Source organism: Myodes glareolus, chromosome X (genome assembly GCF_982192425.1).
Source record: "Myodes glareolus chromosome X, mMyoGla1.1, whole genome shotgun sequence".
NCBI classification, from domain to species: domain Eukaryota; kingdom Metazoa; phylum Chordata; class Mammalia; order Rodentia; family Cricetidae; genus Myodes; species Myodes glareolus.
Genome location: NC_142053.1, coordinates 83,833,732 through 83,851,185, shown reverse-complemented (window position 1 = coordinate 83,851,185; position 17,454 = coordinate 83,833,732). Strand labels below are relative to the sequence as shown.

General features: G+C 47.4%; 2 protein-coding genes across 6 annotated transcripts in view; one reads left to right on the top strand and one right to left on the bottom strand.

Annotated features, from left to right (window-relative positions):
* Positions 1-4,544, top strand: part of Eda (ectodysplasin A) — a 372,063-nt gene extending 367,519 nt beyond the window's left edge. For all 5 annotated transcript variants that reach the window (XM_085684701.2, XM_085684700.2, XM_085684702.2 and 2 more), the window contains exon 8: positions 596-4,544. In XM_085684701.2, the coding sequence (XP_085540827.1) occupies positions 596-847 (252 nt within the window). In that variant the 3' untranslated portion in view covers positions 848-4,544. The remainder of the gene's footprint in view (positions 1-595) is intronic.
* Positions 4,545-6,257: 1,713 nt separating this feature from the next.
* On the bottom strand, positions 6,258-16,386 carry Awat2 (acyl-CoA wax alcohol acyltransferase 2). The gene is made up of 7 exons (XM_048417974.3): positions 16,217-16,386; positions 9,305-9,415; positions 8,875-8,945; positions 8,478-8,682; positions 8,087-8,261; positions 6,906-7,105; positions 6,258-6,682 (listed from the first exon to the last, which is right to left on the bottom strand). The coding sequence occupies exons 1-7, from the start codon at positions 16,299-16,301 to the stop codon at positions 6,528-6,530; spliced, it is 1,002 nt and encodes a 333-aa protein (XP_048273931.1). The 5' UTR covers positions 16,302-16,386; the 3' UTR covers positions 6,258-6,527.
* Positions 16,387-17,454: the final 1,068 nt, after the last annotated feature.

The following is a 17,454-nucleotide window of genomic DNA, read 5'->3' as shown; positions in this document are numbered from 1 at the left end:
TAGGATTTGCATCTGTTGTCTCATTTGTTTAAGTTGGCTCTCCATAGCTCACGACCTGCTTCTCCAGCCAGCCAGTGGGAGGGCCAAGGTGCGCTGAGTCGGGAAAGGAGCGAAATAGCAGAGCGGGTGTTGCAAGCTCAGGAGGTTTTTGTTCCCAAGCTGGAGAAATGGGAAGTCATTATTATGACCTCCCTCAGGCATCACAGATTCCTAAGCGCTCTCCTGAACAGTCTTCAGTATGGGAACTGGAGGGTACTGGATCTGGAGCAGCCATTAAGCACAGGAAGTGTGCAGAGCACAGCTTCGTGCCAGGGCTAGGGAGCGGGGCCAGTGAAATGGCAAATAAGGCTCAGTTCTTGGACTCAAGCAGTCTGTAAGAAAGGTTCGCTCAGCCCCTTGAGCCCATGGAGTAGGAGGACAGTGATCCTGTCACCCTGCTGTTCCTGTTGACCAACTGGCACATTTTCGGGTAGCACCGCCCCCCTGCACAGGGTAGACTGGCAGCTCATCTGAGGAGGTTTTATCTGCTCAGCAGGGGAGGGCCCACCCTCTTTTTCCTCTCTCCCCCAATCCCTTCTCGTTGCCTCTCACCCAGGTGTACTACATCAACTTCACTGACTTTGCCAGCTACGAGGTGGTGGTGGATGAGAAGCCCTTCCTGCAGTGCACCCGCAGCATTGAGACAGGAAAGACCAACTACAACACTTGCTATACCGCAGGCGTGTGCCTCCTCAAGGCCAGGCAGAAAATTGCCGTGAAGATGGTGCACGCCGACATCTCTATCAATATGAGCAAACACACCACCTTCTTTGGGGCCATCAGGCTGGGCGAAGCCCCTGCATCCTAGATTCTCCCATTCCATCCTGTCCCAAGCCCCTGCCCCAGGTTTGGGAGCCAGGACTCCCAGAACCTCTAAGTGCTGCTGTGGAGTGAGGTATATTGGCGTTGCAGCCACAGAGAGAAATGCCCCAGTGCTATTTATTCCCCAGTGACTCCAGGATGACAAGGCCTGCATGGTACTTCCCAGAATGACCTTGAGTTGCCAGGACAGTTGATGGAGCCCCAGGGTTTTCAAGAAGCAGAACCTCCTTAGGCTCCCTGCTGGCTGGCTTATGGTGACTCCTCAACCCCTAGGACCCTCATCAGATTTATCATTTGTTGCACTAAACTGAAGATACAAGGCAGTAGGCCACAAAAAGCAAAGGTGCACTCCAGATTCTAGGGGTGACCCTCTGACTCCAAGGGGGCTGCTGCTTCTCTCTTGGCTGGGGGTGGCATCAGGTTGCAACTTAAGGAGAGGATGAGGTCAGAAGAAGGCAAGTGCCCGTGGCAGAGACCGGGCTTAGCTGCCAAGCAAGTATCCTTGGCAGAGGAGGCATTCTTGCTGTATTGCACTATGACCTACAAGAGGCTCAAACAACTCTTCCCACTCAGGCTGAGAGGTACACTGTGGCGGCTTGCTGGACTCCAGAGCTGGGAACTTTGCTCTGCCTTGGAATCACTGCAGGCATGGCCACACCCCTGCCTATGTAAGAGCCCGATACTTGGGGCTGCACATGTCTGACTTTGTTTACAGCTCTGCTCCACTCTCCGCAAACTACCTGGAGTCTTCCCACCTGTCACCCTCCCCAGACTGACTAGAAGCCCTATCTTCTCTCTCCACAGTGCCTACCTCTGTCTGAGACAGGTGCCTCATGTGGGACCCATCTCTCATGAGTCTGGTGTATTCTTTAAATTACCTGGGCACAAAGAATTTCCCATTGATTAAGCAATATAATTATTCATCTAATTCTAACAAAGTTGTGTCTGGGAGCAGATGGTTAAACTGGATAACCTCCAAAGGCCCCTTAGTGTTTGAATATCACTGGCTCTCGAAAGTTACCACCACGGTAGATTTCTGAATTCCCAAACCCCAGACTCCCTTGGACATTAGCAAAGCAGGGCTTTTCTACCTTGCCCACAAAGGGGGAATTGGAAAACAGGGAGAATTGTTCATGTTCATTGCAACCCCAGAGATCAATTGGTCAATCCAAGTGATCATTAGGTCAGTGATCGTTAGGTTAGGCCTCGTCTGGAAGAGCAGCAGCTGATGGCTCACTAGCCCAGCCTTCCTTCAGAAACACATCACCATAGAGGTCTGCTGCTCTCCTCGAGACAGCCTCCACAGAAACCTGTCTCACTACTGGGCAGGGCTCTGACCCCTAGTTCACATCCAAAGGCACCTCCACCAATTTTCTGGCATAGTCCTACACTAGGATTATTCACACAATTTCTTTCCCATTGCCTGGCTTCAGGGTGTCAGGTGTAGCCCAAAGCAGGGAGGGTCAGCCTTGTCCAGCCTGCTCCTCACGCTCCTGAAATGTATTTCTTTCTTAAGAGATGGAGAATACATCCCTGAATGTCATCAAGAATAGCAGTTTTCTCAGGTGCGCCTCCATTTCAAAGCAGCCACATTGCTTGGTCCTTCAAGGGTCAGGGCAGGAGGCAGTCAGGCTTTGTCTAATGGCAGCCTTCCAACCAGAACTGAGGTAAACTTTAGACCTGCATCTGACCCTGAAGGCCTTGAACAATCAGCAGGGGCAGCAGGAACTACCAAACCCTCCTCCTTGGTATTTGAAGATTACTTCCTCTTTTATTATTTCCTTTGAAGAACGCGGGGTAGAGAATATCAGAGTTATATTATATAGGTAAGGCTGGGGAGGTAAAGGACCTTGACTAAGATCTCACCCAGTATAAGTCACAGACTTGAGCCTTTAGTGAGGTCTGACTCCCAAGCTAGTCCCTTACTACAGCACTGTGTGGAATTTGGGGTCCAGGAAGAACAAATAAAGGTGATTGTATGGAACTGACATCATTGGGGGGACCTAGGGAGAAACCTAACAATCTTCAATTTTCATCACTTGATGGTACTGCCTGTTTTCTTGGCTGCCAGGGGTTCTGTGGGAGACGACTTGGGTGTTTTCTTGGGAAACAGCCCCTGTGATCAACCTTAAGAGTTCTCATCTTGAGAAGAATCTTCCATTCCAGCTCTGGCTCCCACAGAGCAGGTGGCCTTCAGGATCTTTCAGCCATCTGATTAAAAGCAGCAGCCATCAATGAGGAGCTGCCATGGGGGGCAAGACTTCCATTTCTAAGCCTAGACACAAGTTCTGGGAGCCAGTCTGCTTCCTATAGCTAAGTGTGACTCCTTCTCTCCTTCTGCCGTATTACAAAGACCTTGATGTTGCCAGAGTCTCTCAAGAATGGGGGGGGGGGGGTTGCTAAGACACTTCTAAAGCCCTTGGCTTGGAGGAAATGAGTTTCCTAACTGTGCCCCTGCAGGACATGCCAACCCATCCCACTCTGTACATGCAGATCATAGGAGAATTGGGCTGCTCATCCTAACCCCAGGTTAGCCAAGGAGCCCTAGGAGAAGAGGGCTCTGGGGAGGAAATAGTAGAGTGGGGAGGCCTACTGTGCTATGGCCATTGGCAAAGTGGTGCAGCATTTACTGATAGAAGAATAGGGATAGAGATTTACAGTTGGACTTGTTAGGATGTGAAGTGACCCCAAAGCTAGCAGAGAGAATGGGACATGTTTGAGTAAGCAGATGACAGATTTGAAGGAAAATTGCATGGCAGGAGCCTCTACCAGCTGCCTGAGCTTCAGAAGCCAAGTTGGCATAAAATGTGACTGCTGGATGTTATTTGGCTACTGGTTCCCTGGAAGATGTAGCATTTGCCTTAGCTGCCCCTTTATCCATCCTGAGCCAGATCTCTGTAGCTTAGGAAACAAGAGCTAAGGACCCTAGCAGTAAGCGAGAACTTTGGTCCTCATGTGAGTGCTTGTGTTGTATGCATCTTCTAGTAGATGCAAACAGATTTAGAGAAATTTTGACCTAGAAAGGCTCTTAGTGGGAATACAGCCCAACCTACATCCCATCCTGTTATTCATGTGAAAGTGATGCTCAGACAGGGAAAATGGCCTGCCCGGGACAGTGAGCAGGCCCCACCTCCAGATGCAGCAGTTCCCATGGGACCTCCTCTTTCATACACCCACAGACTCAAGGCTAGAAGTGCTTGTCTCCCTTCAGGAGCCTGGCCAGGCAGGGAGTGTGGCTGCAGTCTTCATTGGAGCTCGCCTCCTCATACGTACTACACCAAGGCATTTGTGCAGCTTCTGCCTCTGGGCTGGAAGGCTCTGGACTGACTCAGAGCCAGGCGGTTTTTAGGCCTCCCTACTAAAGAGTTCCCACTCTTGCCTGGGGTCTCCCTAGGCCATGTGCACCACAGAACCTGATTTGTTTTCTTAATCCACTTCAGGGCTCTTTCCAGGAGGGGTTGAGGTGTGTTTCTTCATTCAAAAAGCTTCCAGCTGAGATGGGGGTGAGGGAATTTGTTGTGAGAATGGCCTGGAACAGGCCAATGCTGCTTTGGGGAGTCAGCATCCTGTGTGAGATACTGTGTATATAAACTATATATAATGTATATAAATAGGGATGTAAGTTTGTGTAAATTAACGGTTTATTCTTTGCAAATAAAGTGCTCCCCTCCCCACTCTTGAAATCAGCGTGAGCTCTTCCTGCATGTCACGTGCCTCTTCATAAGTGATGCCACTACACATGCGCTCCGGGGAAGGCTCGAGAAACCCATTTTGATAAGAGCACCAGAAGGAAACTAGTCTAAGATTCTTACCCGTGCATCCCACTTGCTCTTTGCACCAAACTATGCATCTCCAGCTCATTTACCTTGGCTTGATGTCTTGCCAGAAGGCATATTGTCACAGGACAAGAGCACACAGCATGGGGCCGCTTTCAACTTGAAAAACATGGCTTCTACATCTCAAGCCTTGCCCAAAACATCTTGGAGAGATCCAACCTTAAGCTCCTCATTAATATACAAATTGGCTCGTTTTGCAGACAAAACCAGTGCTCAAGGATGTTAAGTAGCTCCCCCAAGACCACTCAGCTACTAAGGGTCTCAGCCTGGCTCTTTCCCTGGTGTGCGTGCGGTCCACTCTGCCATGCTGCCTCTACTGCTTGGCCCCACGCTGTTTGATGGAGAAATCCTTGGGAGCTATTCTAAGGAAGGAGATCCTAAGAACAGACAGCCAGTAACAGGTAGCTCAGAATAGTAGATGGAACTTTTCCCAACCCCAGCAGCCTCTGTCCTGTTGCGGAGAATGTAACCCCCAAGTAAAGCGGATGAACCTGAGCCTGCAGTGGTCAGATGATAATGATACCCAAATTGGTCCTCTGGCTGCTTTGGAGAGTGGGTTTCAGTCGCAGAAGCCTAGAAAATTTAAGAACACCTTGGGATGTCACACAGCGGTAGACTATCTTTAGTGTCAGGACCTGGGTTTGATCCTCAGCACCAAGAAGAAAGAAAAGACACTGTATAGAAGAGAAACTCAAGGAAAGTGGAACCTCTGACACAAGAACGAGCACAGGCAGACAAGACCACAGCAGACGGCCACACTTCTGTCATACAGTACACAAACAACCACATGGGATAGGCATTTAAGACAGCAGGAATGTCACACTGTAGTAAATGCACAGGTTGGCTTAAACCAACTTGACCAACTTGATGCAGGCAAATGATTGAACCGGATGACAGCTAAGAGGGCCTGTGCACCAAATTGTGTACTACGTGGTTACAACACCCGCTGGGCTAAGAGTGTGAGAGACTTGCCACTCAGAAACTCAGAAAGCAAGTTCTTCGTAGCTGCTGGAAGCCAGGCATCCCATTTGATTATCAAACAGCAGAGTTAATAGGGCTGGGGTAGTGCGTGCAAGTTTCCTGAGTGGAAACGGGAAAATTAGTTCTAAACCATTGATCATTCCTGTATAGCTCTATAGGGTGGAAAGTAGGTATAGACAAGAGTCACCAAGGGATATCAATTACTTAACCTTTCAAAATACCGGCCTGTACTTTCTTTTAGAAAGCGAGACACCATGAACTTTAGGACATTGTTTAGGGATAGGATGACTGGAGGAGAAAAATCTTGTGTTGCTCTCCAGTTTGCCAGGTTTAGTAACATGCAGTAAGTAACACTGAAACTTGCCAGCAGCCTTTGCGGTGAGCAGAGGAAGGATTATGAGTTCCATTTCAGAGTTGAAGAAACAGATAAGAAATCACGGATTGACCCTAAAAATCACAGGTCCTGAATGTGCTGCTCTCTGAACCCAGTGTCCCCTGGCTCTTGAGGTGCCCAGTCATGGAGAATGACAGACACACAAGGTCCTAGAGTCCTCCAAACAGACCAGCTGGAGCACACAGTACCAGAGATGGGCTGTTTATTCTATCCCAGCTTTGCTCAGAGCAACCTCCAGTGACTTCAGTGAAGCCTAGGGTCTTCTCTGTCCCAGCGGAAAAGGGAAAAAACTAGGAGAAAGAGATGGAAGTGGAAAAGGATGGAGACGGAAAACAACCGAATGGACACACCCCCACCTCCCTCCAGTGAGGATTGCTCCAGTCACACGTGAAGCTGCATAGGTAACATTGGCCTGCTGTGACCAGTTCCACACCATCCAGCCAGGGGAATGTCTTTCAAACTATCACCAGCTCCTGGGTCTCTGAGATGCCAAACTTGGTCTTATGTTGATCAAACAATTTGCGGAGAGCATCAATATAGAGTGTGTGGTATTTGGCCACAATCTCCCGGCTCGGATTCTCAATCTTGGGCAGTGGTAGCGGTTCGCCAACTGCCAAGGAGAATGGAAAAGGGAAAGAGAAAAGCATCAGAATAGTTCACTCCACAGGACAGCCCTCATCCTGGAGCTCGGCTTCTCTCCACCCTCACCCCTCTGCTCAGCACACATCCTAGCCAGCCTCCCTGCCTTCAACCATAGTCAGGATTCTGAGGCTCAGCCACAGAAGTGAATCCTAGAACTTAAACCAAGGCTTTCAATAAAAGGGCCCACTCACCAACAGTGGTTACTGGCTGAGAATATGGCAGAAGGCCCCAGGAGTTCTTGGTAAAGCCACGCCCATAGAAAGCACAGGGGTAGATGTGTACCATCTTCTGGAACCAATTCTGAAAGCGATTGATATAGCCCCCAGGAGTAAAAATGTGCTGGTCATAGAGGTCCGTCTCTCCAAAGCCATAAGCAGGGATTAGAGACACCCTGCAGAAGAAAAGCAAGTCCTTGAATACCCACAAAGATAGGGACCCTGCTGAAGATGACATGCTGAACATCAGTGTCCCCTGGGGCTGCCTACAGACCCCCTAGACCTCAAATCCAGCTGTACCAAGGTGTCAGCTGACTATGGTGTCCCATGGCCTAGGCTAGGCTGCCTTTAGGGATGAAACAGTAGCTTCTGAAAGCCCAGTGATCCCTTGGAATGCCCAAATCTGAACCGCTGTCAGATAACACCCAGAGGCCATTTCATTTGGTTTTTCCCCTTAGTCCACATGTTAAGAACTGTGGCCTTTTCTGCTCTAAGGTGCAACCACAGTCCTTTTGTAGAGGGACCCGTCTTAATGAGAGGCTAAGGCTAGCACAAGGCCTGGACAGCACCCTCTCCAGTTCTCTTCGAACCCATAGGTGGTTTTCTTTCCCTCTGTCCTTTTCTTTATTTTGAACTGACACAATTGAATAACATTTATATATAGAAAGCGGGAGTGCTGGCTCAGTTGGCAAGGTGCTTTCCATGCAGGCAGAGGACCTGAGCTCAATGGCCAGAACCTATAGTCAAAGAAAAAAAAGTCAGGTGGAGTGGCATGCTGGGGATGCCAGGAAGATGGAGATGGGTGGATCGCTAAGCTCGCTGATTAAGCCAACTCTACCAGGTAAATTCCAGGCCAGTGACAGACCCTGTCTCTAAAAAGAAGGTGGACTGAGCCTTAGGAACAATAAATACATAAATTGACCTCTGCCCACACATGCTTGCTGCAGGCGTGCGTGCATACACACACACACACACACACACACACACACACACACACACACACGTCAATATTTTAATGATGGGTCTATTTATTAACAATTGTTTGCATGTTTCTTTCTTTTTCTTTAACTACCACAAAGCCTGGTATTCTTCCCTGATGGACTTTTGAACATCCTCCCCACCCCATCCCACCCCTATGTCCCAGCAGCTGTCCTTACCCATGTCGAAGGGCCATGCGCACAAAGCCATACCGATTCTTCAAGACCAGGGTGGTAGAGCCTGGCGTGCTGTGTTTGCATTCAGCCAGGCCACCAACCACCACGACAAGCATGTTGCCTGTGCCCTTCTGGGTAAGCAGAAAGTCTATGGAGGATTGGCTCACAGAGCAGGCCCCTGGTGGGCAGAAAAAGTCAAAAGTGCCTGGTTACTTCCACCCCTGCAAACTGTTCTTCTCCACTCCCCTCAACAAGGAGCAGGGAAGCACGGAGCAGCTTCTCCAGCCTGTGTTTCTGGGGAGCTGGTAAGCATCTGAAAAAAATCCCATCTTTGAAGCTGCTCTTACGCATACCCTGGTTCTCCTTAGGGCTGTATGCTCCAGAAGCCACTCACCTGTAGACATCACATAGTCTCTGAAGAAAGGCACCCAGAAAAAGGCTCCTAGTGTGAGCATGTAAGGAGTGATACCAGGAAAGACCTTGGAGAAGCCTGATGTGTCAGTGGCAAAGTGACCAAAGCATGAATGGGCCATGAGCCCATGAGGATGGCAGGCAAGGATGTAGTTGTGGCTGGGGGAAATGTCATGCGTCTTCAAAATCTGTAGAGGAAGATCAACACGGGAGAGCTAAAGACCGAGAGGGAAACTCCTCTTTTGGCTAGAGAACTAGAACTCATGAGTTCCAGCCATGCAGGCTTGGCAATGCACATCTCCAGGGGTCATTGCTTTCCCAGGCCCCCGTGTGGTTACACCCTGAACCCTAATCCCAATCCAATGCTATCCCAGGCTCACCTTGATTGGGAAGTAATTGCAGTAGTGTTTCCACAGACGCCACCTCCTCACACAGGGGAAACGACGGCCCCCTGAAAACACAGACAAGCTCTTTCCACCCCCACTCTCCTTCTCTGAACTCCTTTGGGGATACCATGGGGTCCTCTCACCTTTTCCTGCCCTCTTACATGGCAACTAGAATGGGCATATCAAGAACAACTTAGAATGAATGGGCCCAGCCTCTGCTTCGTTACCCACACCCACCCCTTTCTTCCTCTTACCAACTCCAGTTCCAAAATGGGTCTTTCCAAGACCTTAAAAGGAGCACTTCCGTCAGCTTTCCTAGCCCAGGGAGGGACGCTGAAAGACTGGTTGGGAACTGCCCAGAGCCTCCCAGGATTAGGAGAGTAGCAAGAGGAGCATACGGCAATACATCCCAACAGGCACTTGCCTCGCTCCGGAGTCTTCCAGTCAAAAGCCAGCCAGATGAGCATGAGAACAGTGAACGGCCAGTACGATGTGAACACCACCAAGTAGAGGTTGACAAGGATCACCGTGGTTACTAGAGAGAACCCAGCCCAACGGCAATGAATCGTGAACAATCCCTCACGTCCACACTACCCCCACTGAGTTCCATCTACCCCAAAGTCACACACGCTCTAACTAAGGCCCACTCAACAGTCACTTACAGTCACTTACAGATGGCCCACATGTCCATGTGCCCCTGGACCTTCTCAACCTGATTTGGGTCTAGAAGACAAATGTGTTCCTCACAGCTGTGCTTCCTTCCCATGGCCTCCACCCCCGAAGCCTGCCCCAGAATTGTGTATATGGTGTAGGTAAGGACAGGGAGCCACTGATGGCCACTGGGTATTTGAACTCTTGGAAAAGTTTCCGCTGGCTTACATTTTCTTCTCCACGTCTTCCCCATAAGGTAGTGGTTCTCAGCCTGTGATTGGTGACCCCTTTGGGGGTCAAATATCAGCTATTTACATTACCATTCATAACAGTAGCAAAATTACAGTTATGGAGTAGCAGCAAAAATATTTTTATGCTTGGGGGTGACCACAACATGAGAAACTGTATTAAGGGGTCACAGGGTTAGGAAGGTGGAGAACCATTGCTGTATAGTATAGGAGATGCCAGAGAAAGCTAACACCTACCTTCACCAGATTGGAATCACACAAAGCAAGGAACAAAGTATAATAAGATAAGGGACTAAAGAGCCATGGGTGCCACATCCACTTGAAATTACACTGGAAACGTAAGCAGCCAAGAGTAAGAGAATGTGGGAAATGGGCCAAAACAAAGGTTAGGAAAAAAAGCCCTTATAATTGAACACATTAACACATCTTGTCTTGACTTCTTATTGGAGTCTCATGGAAATGACTGAAATAGTTTAGGAATGTAGGTACACAAAGAGAAGAAGAATCTGAACTATGCCAACAGTAGATGAGGTATCAGTAAAACATGTCTTCATAAAGCGGATGTAGGGAGACACAAGAGGCTTAGAATGCGGCAAGCTGGTCTCTAAGCACCTGCAATGGCGATGCCTACAGGAAGTCTGCTTTCTTTGGAAAAGTCAGGAAAGACTCAGAATCTGGAGGACCAGGCATCACAAGAGGCAGGGATGAAACTCGGGCTCAAACAGCAGAAGCCTGGACGGATTTCTGACAAGAAACTATTTAGAACACTATGTCTTCTCTCCTCTATGCAAATAGTTAATGGAAGAATTATTCTCTGAAAAAAAAAAATTGAACCAAACAAGATTCTGGATTCACAGAACCTGCGCGGGTCTACGCTAGGTCCTCTGCATATATGTTATGGTTGTATAGCTCGATATTCTTTTGGGACTCCTAAAAGTGAGAGTCTCTGATTCTTTTGCCTGCTTTTGGGACTCTTCCTCATACTGGGTTACCGCGTCCAGCCTTGATGGTGCGCATTCTTAACGTAACTTGTTAGGTCATCTTTGGTTGATGTCCCTAGGAGGTCTGCTCTTTTCTGAAGGGAAATGGAGGCATGGGTCTGGGGGAGAGGGGAGGTGCAGGAGGAGGACTGGGAGGAGTGGAGAGAGGGATAACGGTGGTCAGGATGTACTGTATGAGAAAAGAATAAAAAGGTATTCTGGACTCAGATACAGGTGAGTCTCAACTTATAACAGTTCAACTTATAATGTTTTGTACCTTATGGTGGTGGGAAAACAGCAGGAATCCAGCAAAAACTGAATTTTTCTCTTTTCCTGGGCTAGCAATATGTGGTACCATTCTGTTGTATGGTGGCCAGCAGCAACAAGCCATAGCTTCAAGTCAGTCACAATACCAGGATATACAACCAGCATGGGGCAATGTGCTGTGTTAATAAGCTGTGGAGTTTGACACAGAAGGTGTATCAAATGTATTCTTGTCAGTTGGTTGGCTGGTCTGAGACAGTCTCGCAATACAGTAGGACAGCCCAGGCTGGCCTCAACTCATAGCAGTCCTCCTGCTTCAGCTTTCAAAGTTGTAAGATGCCATGCCTGGCTAATGTATTCATGATTCATAGTATTTACAACTGACTGTCATTTGGAGAACTTCTGTACTTACGTTAGCTAGAGCTGAAATATTCTAGATGCAGCGAAATGGTTGCTCAGATGAGAGGACAGCCATTTTCAGATATGTGGTCTCAGATAATTTGTCTCCCAAGCCCTTTCTCCTGAACACTACTAGGTGGCATGCTGCATCAAAATGAGGGAGAAGTCAAAGAATCAACGGTGGAAAAGGGTCAACAGAAGAGGGAACTGAGCATGGGCAGGGCTAGAAGTAAATAAACAAGGCTCCTAGAGTACACATTTAAAGAGACACCCACCCTTAGCCACATTCAAGTTCAGCCTCACGTTTGCATATCCCAAGAGTAAGCGCCTTAAATTTTGCCTAAGTGACCATAAGCACTCTGGTAATAGCAGCTGTGCATAAGGCCAGACTGTAAGAGGGAGATGCTGGGCTCCAGCAATATTGTCCTCAAGGAAAGAAAACATGAGAGAAATAGTAAAGATTCCTCATGTCTTTGCACATATTGAAAGATTACCATGTGTGTGAAATGCTTGTGGGCAAGTTAAAAATAACTAAAAGATATGTAGAAAATGAAAAGAATTAGGGACTGGAAAGATGACTCAGCAGTTAAAAGCACTTGTTGCTCTTGCAGAGGACCTGGGCTTGATTCCTAGTGTTCACAACCATCCGTGACCCCAGTTCCAGAGGATCCAGCAGGTAAGCACATGGTGTACATACATGCATGCAGGCAGGCAAAACATTCATACTATACAGTGAAAATAAATAAATCTTTAAAATTGTTAATTAAAATGTAAATGAGTCAATTATTAGTTCCAAGAAAAAAACAAGTCACACAAGAAAATATAATATTGGTATGCTTATTTCCTAATTGTAGTCAGACATTTAACCAAAGCTGCACTATAAGAATTTTAGAAGGGACCTGGTGCTGGAAAAGCAGAGGCAGACAGATTTATGAGTTCTAGGCCAGCCTCATCTACATAGTGAGTTCCAGGACAGCCAGGGCTATGTAGAGACCCTGTCTTGAAGAAGGAGAAGGAGATAGAAGAAGTGGAGGAGGGGAGAGAAGGGGGAGACAGGGAGGAGAAGGAAGAGAAGGAGGAGAAGAGGCAATAATAGCTTTGGAAGAGGTGAATATATTCAAGCATATCATATAGAACTCAATTCTCATTTCCTGTGTTGGGAAGTCAACAGAGAATGCCTAAAATTGTTACAGCATACAATAGCAGTGTTCAGAAATTCCAAATAGTAAAATTCAGGAGTATTTTTAAACAGACAGCACATTACAAAGTGATACTGGGGAACAGAACTATGGTAATGCAAAGGCCAGCAGTTGTAGCCTCTGGACGAGAACCACAGAAAACTTCTTGGATAATTAAAGAGAGTATGGATCTAATACAAAAGACACCTCATTTCTCTTAGGGTTTGCTCAAACCCAAGCGTGGCAAAAGACATATTGTGAGCATGGCTCGGGGAACACCTTGTGACGGAATGAATCCTCCACCTACGCTTCCATTGCCGAACCTTAGCTCTGCATCTGCAAAATGTCAGTCTTCCCTCTCCTGTCAGGGCTCTTACAGAAGTCTTCTCGCAAGGTCTTTAGGGTCCAAATGGATATGGCGCCCCATCAAGGGAAAGGAACTGGGGGGATCAGAAGGACCTACACACACACACACACACACACACACACACACATCCTGTTGGTGAAAATGGACCAGCTTGATGCCCACATCTTCTGTCACCAGTACCAAGAGCTCTTCCCACACTACCTGTCTTTTCAGTACGGAACCAAGGTTGAAGTTGAGGAGGTCCTCAGGGCCCACTTTCTCCCTGTACTCACCCTTGTTTCCTCCGTTCTTGACCTTTTTCTGTACCCCCTGCCCTCTGCCAGCCCATGCTGGCACCTGTGAGCTGGATCTTGCATTAATTCTTGTCTATGCATTGACTCCCTCCTAGCCTTTCTTCTTCTCTCCATCCCCAGCACCACAGGCCTGGTTCACATCCCCACCCTCTCTCAACAGCCTGACAAACCTGCTGCCACTATTTCCCTTCCTGCCTCCTTGCCATTGGTTTACTCCCAAGAGCTAAATCAGACTTTCAAAACCACGAACCTAATGTCATCACCCTGTGCCAAACCCTATGCCACATGACCTCACAGGAAAAAGCCAAGCTCCTTTAAACAGCTGTCAGTGTTCGCTGTAATTCTCCCCCACCTGCTCCTCCAGTCCCTCCTCCCCCGTCCTTCCTTCCTTTCTTCCGTAAAAGTATATTAAGTACCAAGTCTGAGCTCACTCCCATCTCAGTTACTCACATCAGCCCTCTGACTACTCCAGATTCTCATTCATCCGGGCCTTTTCATGGACCTATGTACTGTCCCCAAGGCTCATCCCTTCTTCACCAATTTCTTATTTGCCCCTCAAGAATCAACTCAAACTGTGCTGGCGGCACACAGTTGTAAAGCCAGCATTTGAGAGGCAGAAGCAGGTGGTAAGTTTGCTATCATCCTGGTCTACCCAGTGAATCTAGGCCAAGCAGGGCTACATAGTGAGACCCTGTCTCAAAGAAAGAAACAAACAAACAAAAAACCCTAATTTCCGAGGAACATACAAAAAGATTCTCAACTTCATTTATAATTAAGGAAATTCAAAATAAGACTGTGCCTTATTTATCACTTAAATCAACAGTAACTAGAACTGCATATAGGGTCTCCATTTCCCCTTTCTATTCTGTGGTAACCCTTACAGCTACATTTTCCAGGGATAATTGGTGGCGCCTATACCAACTTGATCAATAGAGTCCACCGTGAGCTGAACCTCCTACCAACCTGTTTGGTGCATTTAGTGTGAAGGAGAAATGACCATTTTTTTTTTACTTAAGTACCAGATTTCACCTAGAGTGTCCTGATGAATATACCCTAAATACACCCATTTTATGAAGAACGAGGAGAAGTGACTTACCAAAGGTTGTCCAGATAATGAACAGTAGAGTTAGAGTCTGAACTGTTACTTTGACTTCAGAAACTATTGTCAACATCGGTGCTATATGTATATCTCATAGCTATGTGCATATATGTGCATACATATGTGTATGTGTTACATATGCATTTATAATCTCCATCATTTGTGGCTATGCACACACACAATTAACACAGCTATGTCTGAAGCATGAGATTCATGATTGGACTGAAGAAGGAAAGAGGAGCCACCCTAAAGGTTCAAGCTTCCTAGACCTTCAGCGAATAGTCATTCTTCCCAAATTCGAACTCAGTTCCTTGACCTTGGGGACTTTGCTGTCTTGTGGGAACACAGTCGCCATGATGGAAAGGTGGAAAGACAGTAACAAGCCAAGACTGGCGAGAGCAGAAAGACAGTACACTCAGTTCCCTTCCTATGTTAGGGCAACCCCTGCAGCCTCATTTGCCAGTTACAGTTGGCAATGCCTGTACCAACTTGAACAAAAGTCCACAGTGAGGTGAGCCTCCTACCAACCTGTTTAGTGTGAGCACGAACATAGTCTCACTAGACTGCCAGTCTAGTGCGCACACCAAGCTCCACACACAAACTCCCAACCAGTAGTGAGCAGATGCATAAGACAGAGAAAGAAATTCTCAAGCAAAATGTTAGCCCTTGTGTGCTCACTACCAGCCCAGCTCCTCCACTGCCTAGCTTGGGATCTTGGGCAAATGACTTCTACTACATGGAATTCAGCTCTTCCTCTTCACAATGAAAATTATTAGTCACATGCAGTGGCTAGACTAGTGTTTGGCATTTAAAAAGAGGCCAGTGCATGTTAGCTAACACTCTGTATTATTGAGCATTACATGCATAGCGATCAGTATGGCTTTTTAACATGATAATAGCATCTACTTTGTAAGGCTCACACCAGTTAAAATGAAATAATACATGTGAAAATACGGGGGCACACTAATATCTAAGAATTCCTTTATCTGGTTGCTTCCAGTTCTGATTGCCCTCATCCATCATTCAGTATTAGATGGTTCTGGTACCTCCCCTTGGCCTCCTACTCTGTGGCTAGTCTGATGGTTGAGGTAGGAAAAGCCCACTATCCTCTTCATCGGCATGCCACTGTACTAGGGTCATGTTCTCGGGGCCTGCTTATAGTCTTCATTCCCAGAGCTCTGACAAGATCACCTAATTCATACCCTTGACTCCTGGCAGTATTCACATGAACTACTGTTCCTGCAAGAATTTTTTTTCAGGCCCCCTCCTGCAGTGATGGTTTGCTCTAGTATATAGAACACCATGACCAACATGTAATTTTCATGAAGGGTATAGATGTTGAAAATGGTGGAAACATAGCTCAATTCCTCTCGGCAATAGGTTTCTAAAGAGTCCCTCTGCCAAAGTCAACTCTTTCATCACAGTTTGCTTGATTTCCTGAGGTCGCAGCCACGCCCTTCTCTTTGGCTGACTTCAGTGAACTTGTTTGCAATGATTCCATAGCATGGCCTCTAGACTTCACTTTGCCTGGTGGTGCTCACTAGGCAAACCTAAAGCAAGAAGTGCATGTGAAAACACACACACACACACACAGAGAGAGAGAGAGAGAGAGAGAGAGAGAGAGAGAGAGAGAGAGCCCTGCACAGACATATGCACATCCATGTCCCATGTCCATGTGGTCACACAGACCTCACAAATATCCCACCCAGGTGGCTGAGGCCACAGACCAGGATTAACAACTCTTCTAGTTTGCCTAGAACAACACAAAATTTGAACATTAAACATCCTACCACCCTAGAACCTTCAATACGAGGCAAGCCCATGAAGTTGAATGTCCCTGAGTAGTTGAAGACTCACTTATAACAAAGGCACTCAGGGCCCACTGGAAAAGAGCGAGGACCTCCAAGGCGGTCTTGATGTCCTTCTTAGTGGGCCAGAACATTATGTCCAGAATCTCGGGAGCTCCAGGTAAATGCTGTTTAGCTGTCTAGCCCTCACTGCTACGGGGCTTGCCATGTTTCCTCTCCTGGGCTTTCTTCTCCAGCTGTTGCATATTCTCCGCCCCTTGCCCCACCCTTTCACAGGACTGCAGGACCTCCCACCGCCTCTGCTTGTCCGGTTCCTTCCAGCTGCCTACCCAACTGCACTTTTACCCACTTGAACTCAGCCTGGGTTGAGATTGTGACACCCCCACTATACACCTGGATAATGGATGACGCCGTGATGTGGGAAGTGAGTGGGTGGGATGGGGCTGGTGAGAGGCTGCCAACCCCAGTCTGAAAATAAATGGGAGAGCTGTGGGCAGGAAGAAATCCTGAACTCAGATGGGACAGACTCGGGGCCTACATCTCTGCGGGCCCAACTGGTGACGACCTTGGGAAGAACCTATCTGGAGGGCTGACAAGGTCACAAGCCAGGTCTACAAACACCTTTGGCCTTCAGATCATTACAGTGAAGACATCACATGTATGTGGGCAGAGAGTGGGTGCTGAGCAAATTTTCTATTGAATGGTTAGACAAATGTTGGTGCATACCATGTTATTCTGTGTTCGTGAAGTTCTAGAATAGACAAAGCTTGTCTATTATGAAAAATCAAAGCAGGTGTTGCATCTGCTAAGGATTAACTGAGAAGTAATTTGATGAAAAGTTTTGGGGGGCCCAGTAATGTTCTCAATATCCTGATAGGATTTTGAGTTGCACATATCAAAAGCAGATGTCAAGATACAGCGAATGGAGGACTGGGGAGATGGCTCCATGATTTAGAGCACATGTTCTTGTAGAGGACCTAGGTTCAATTCCCAGCACCCACATGGCAGCCCATAACTGTCCATGACTCCAGTTCCAGGGAATCCTTGGGAACCAGGCTTTTAGATGATGCACAGACATACACACAGCCAAAACACTCATGCACACAAAAATAAGTAAATCTTTAAAAATTATTTTAAAAAATACAATGATCAGGCCAATAAGATGGCTCAGCAGGTAGAGGCGCTTACCACCAAACCTGACAACCTGAGTTCAATGCCTGGACCCCTTGTGAGTGGTCCTTTGACGGCCATACATGTGCCTTGGCTTGCTCATGCTGCGCCCCAACA

Excerpts from the sequence above, each read along its gene's own strand:
- Awat2 (XM_048417974.3), bottom strand. The coding sequence starts at position 16,301 with ATGTTCTGGCCCACTAAGAAGGACATCAAGACCGCCTTGGAGGTCCTC. Across the intron at positions 9,416-16,216 it reads CCTGAGTGCCTTTGTTATAA|TAACCACGGTGATCCTTGTC; the intron begins GTGAGTCTTCAA and ends GGTTCTCTCTAG. Across the intron at positions 8,946-9,304 it reads CTGGAAGACTCCGGAGCGAG|GGGGCCGTCGTTTCCCCTGT; the intron begins GCAAGTGCCTGT and ends CTGTGTTTTCAG.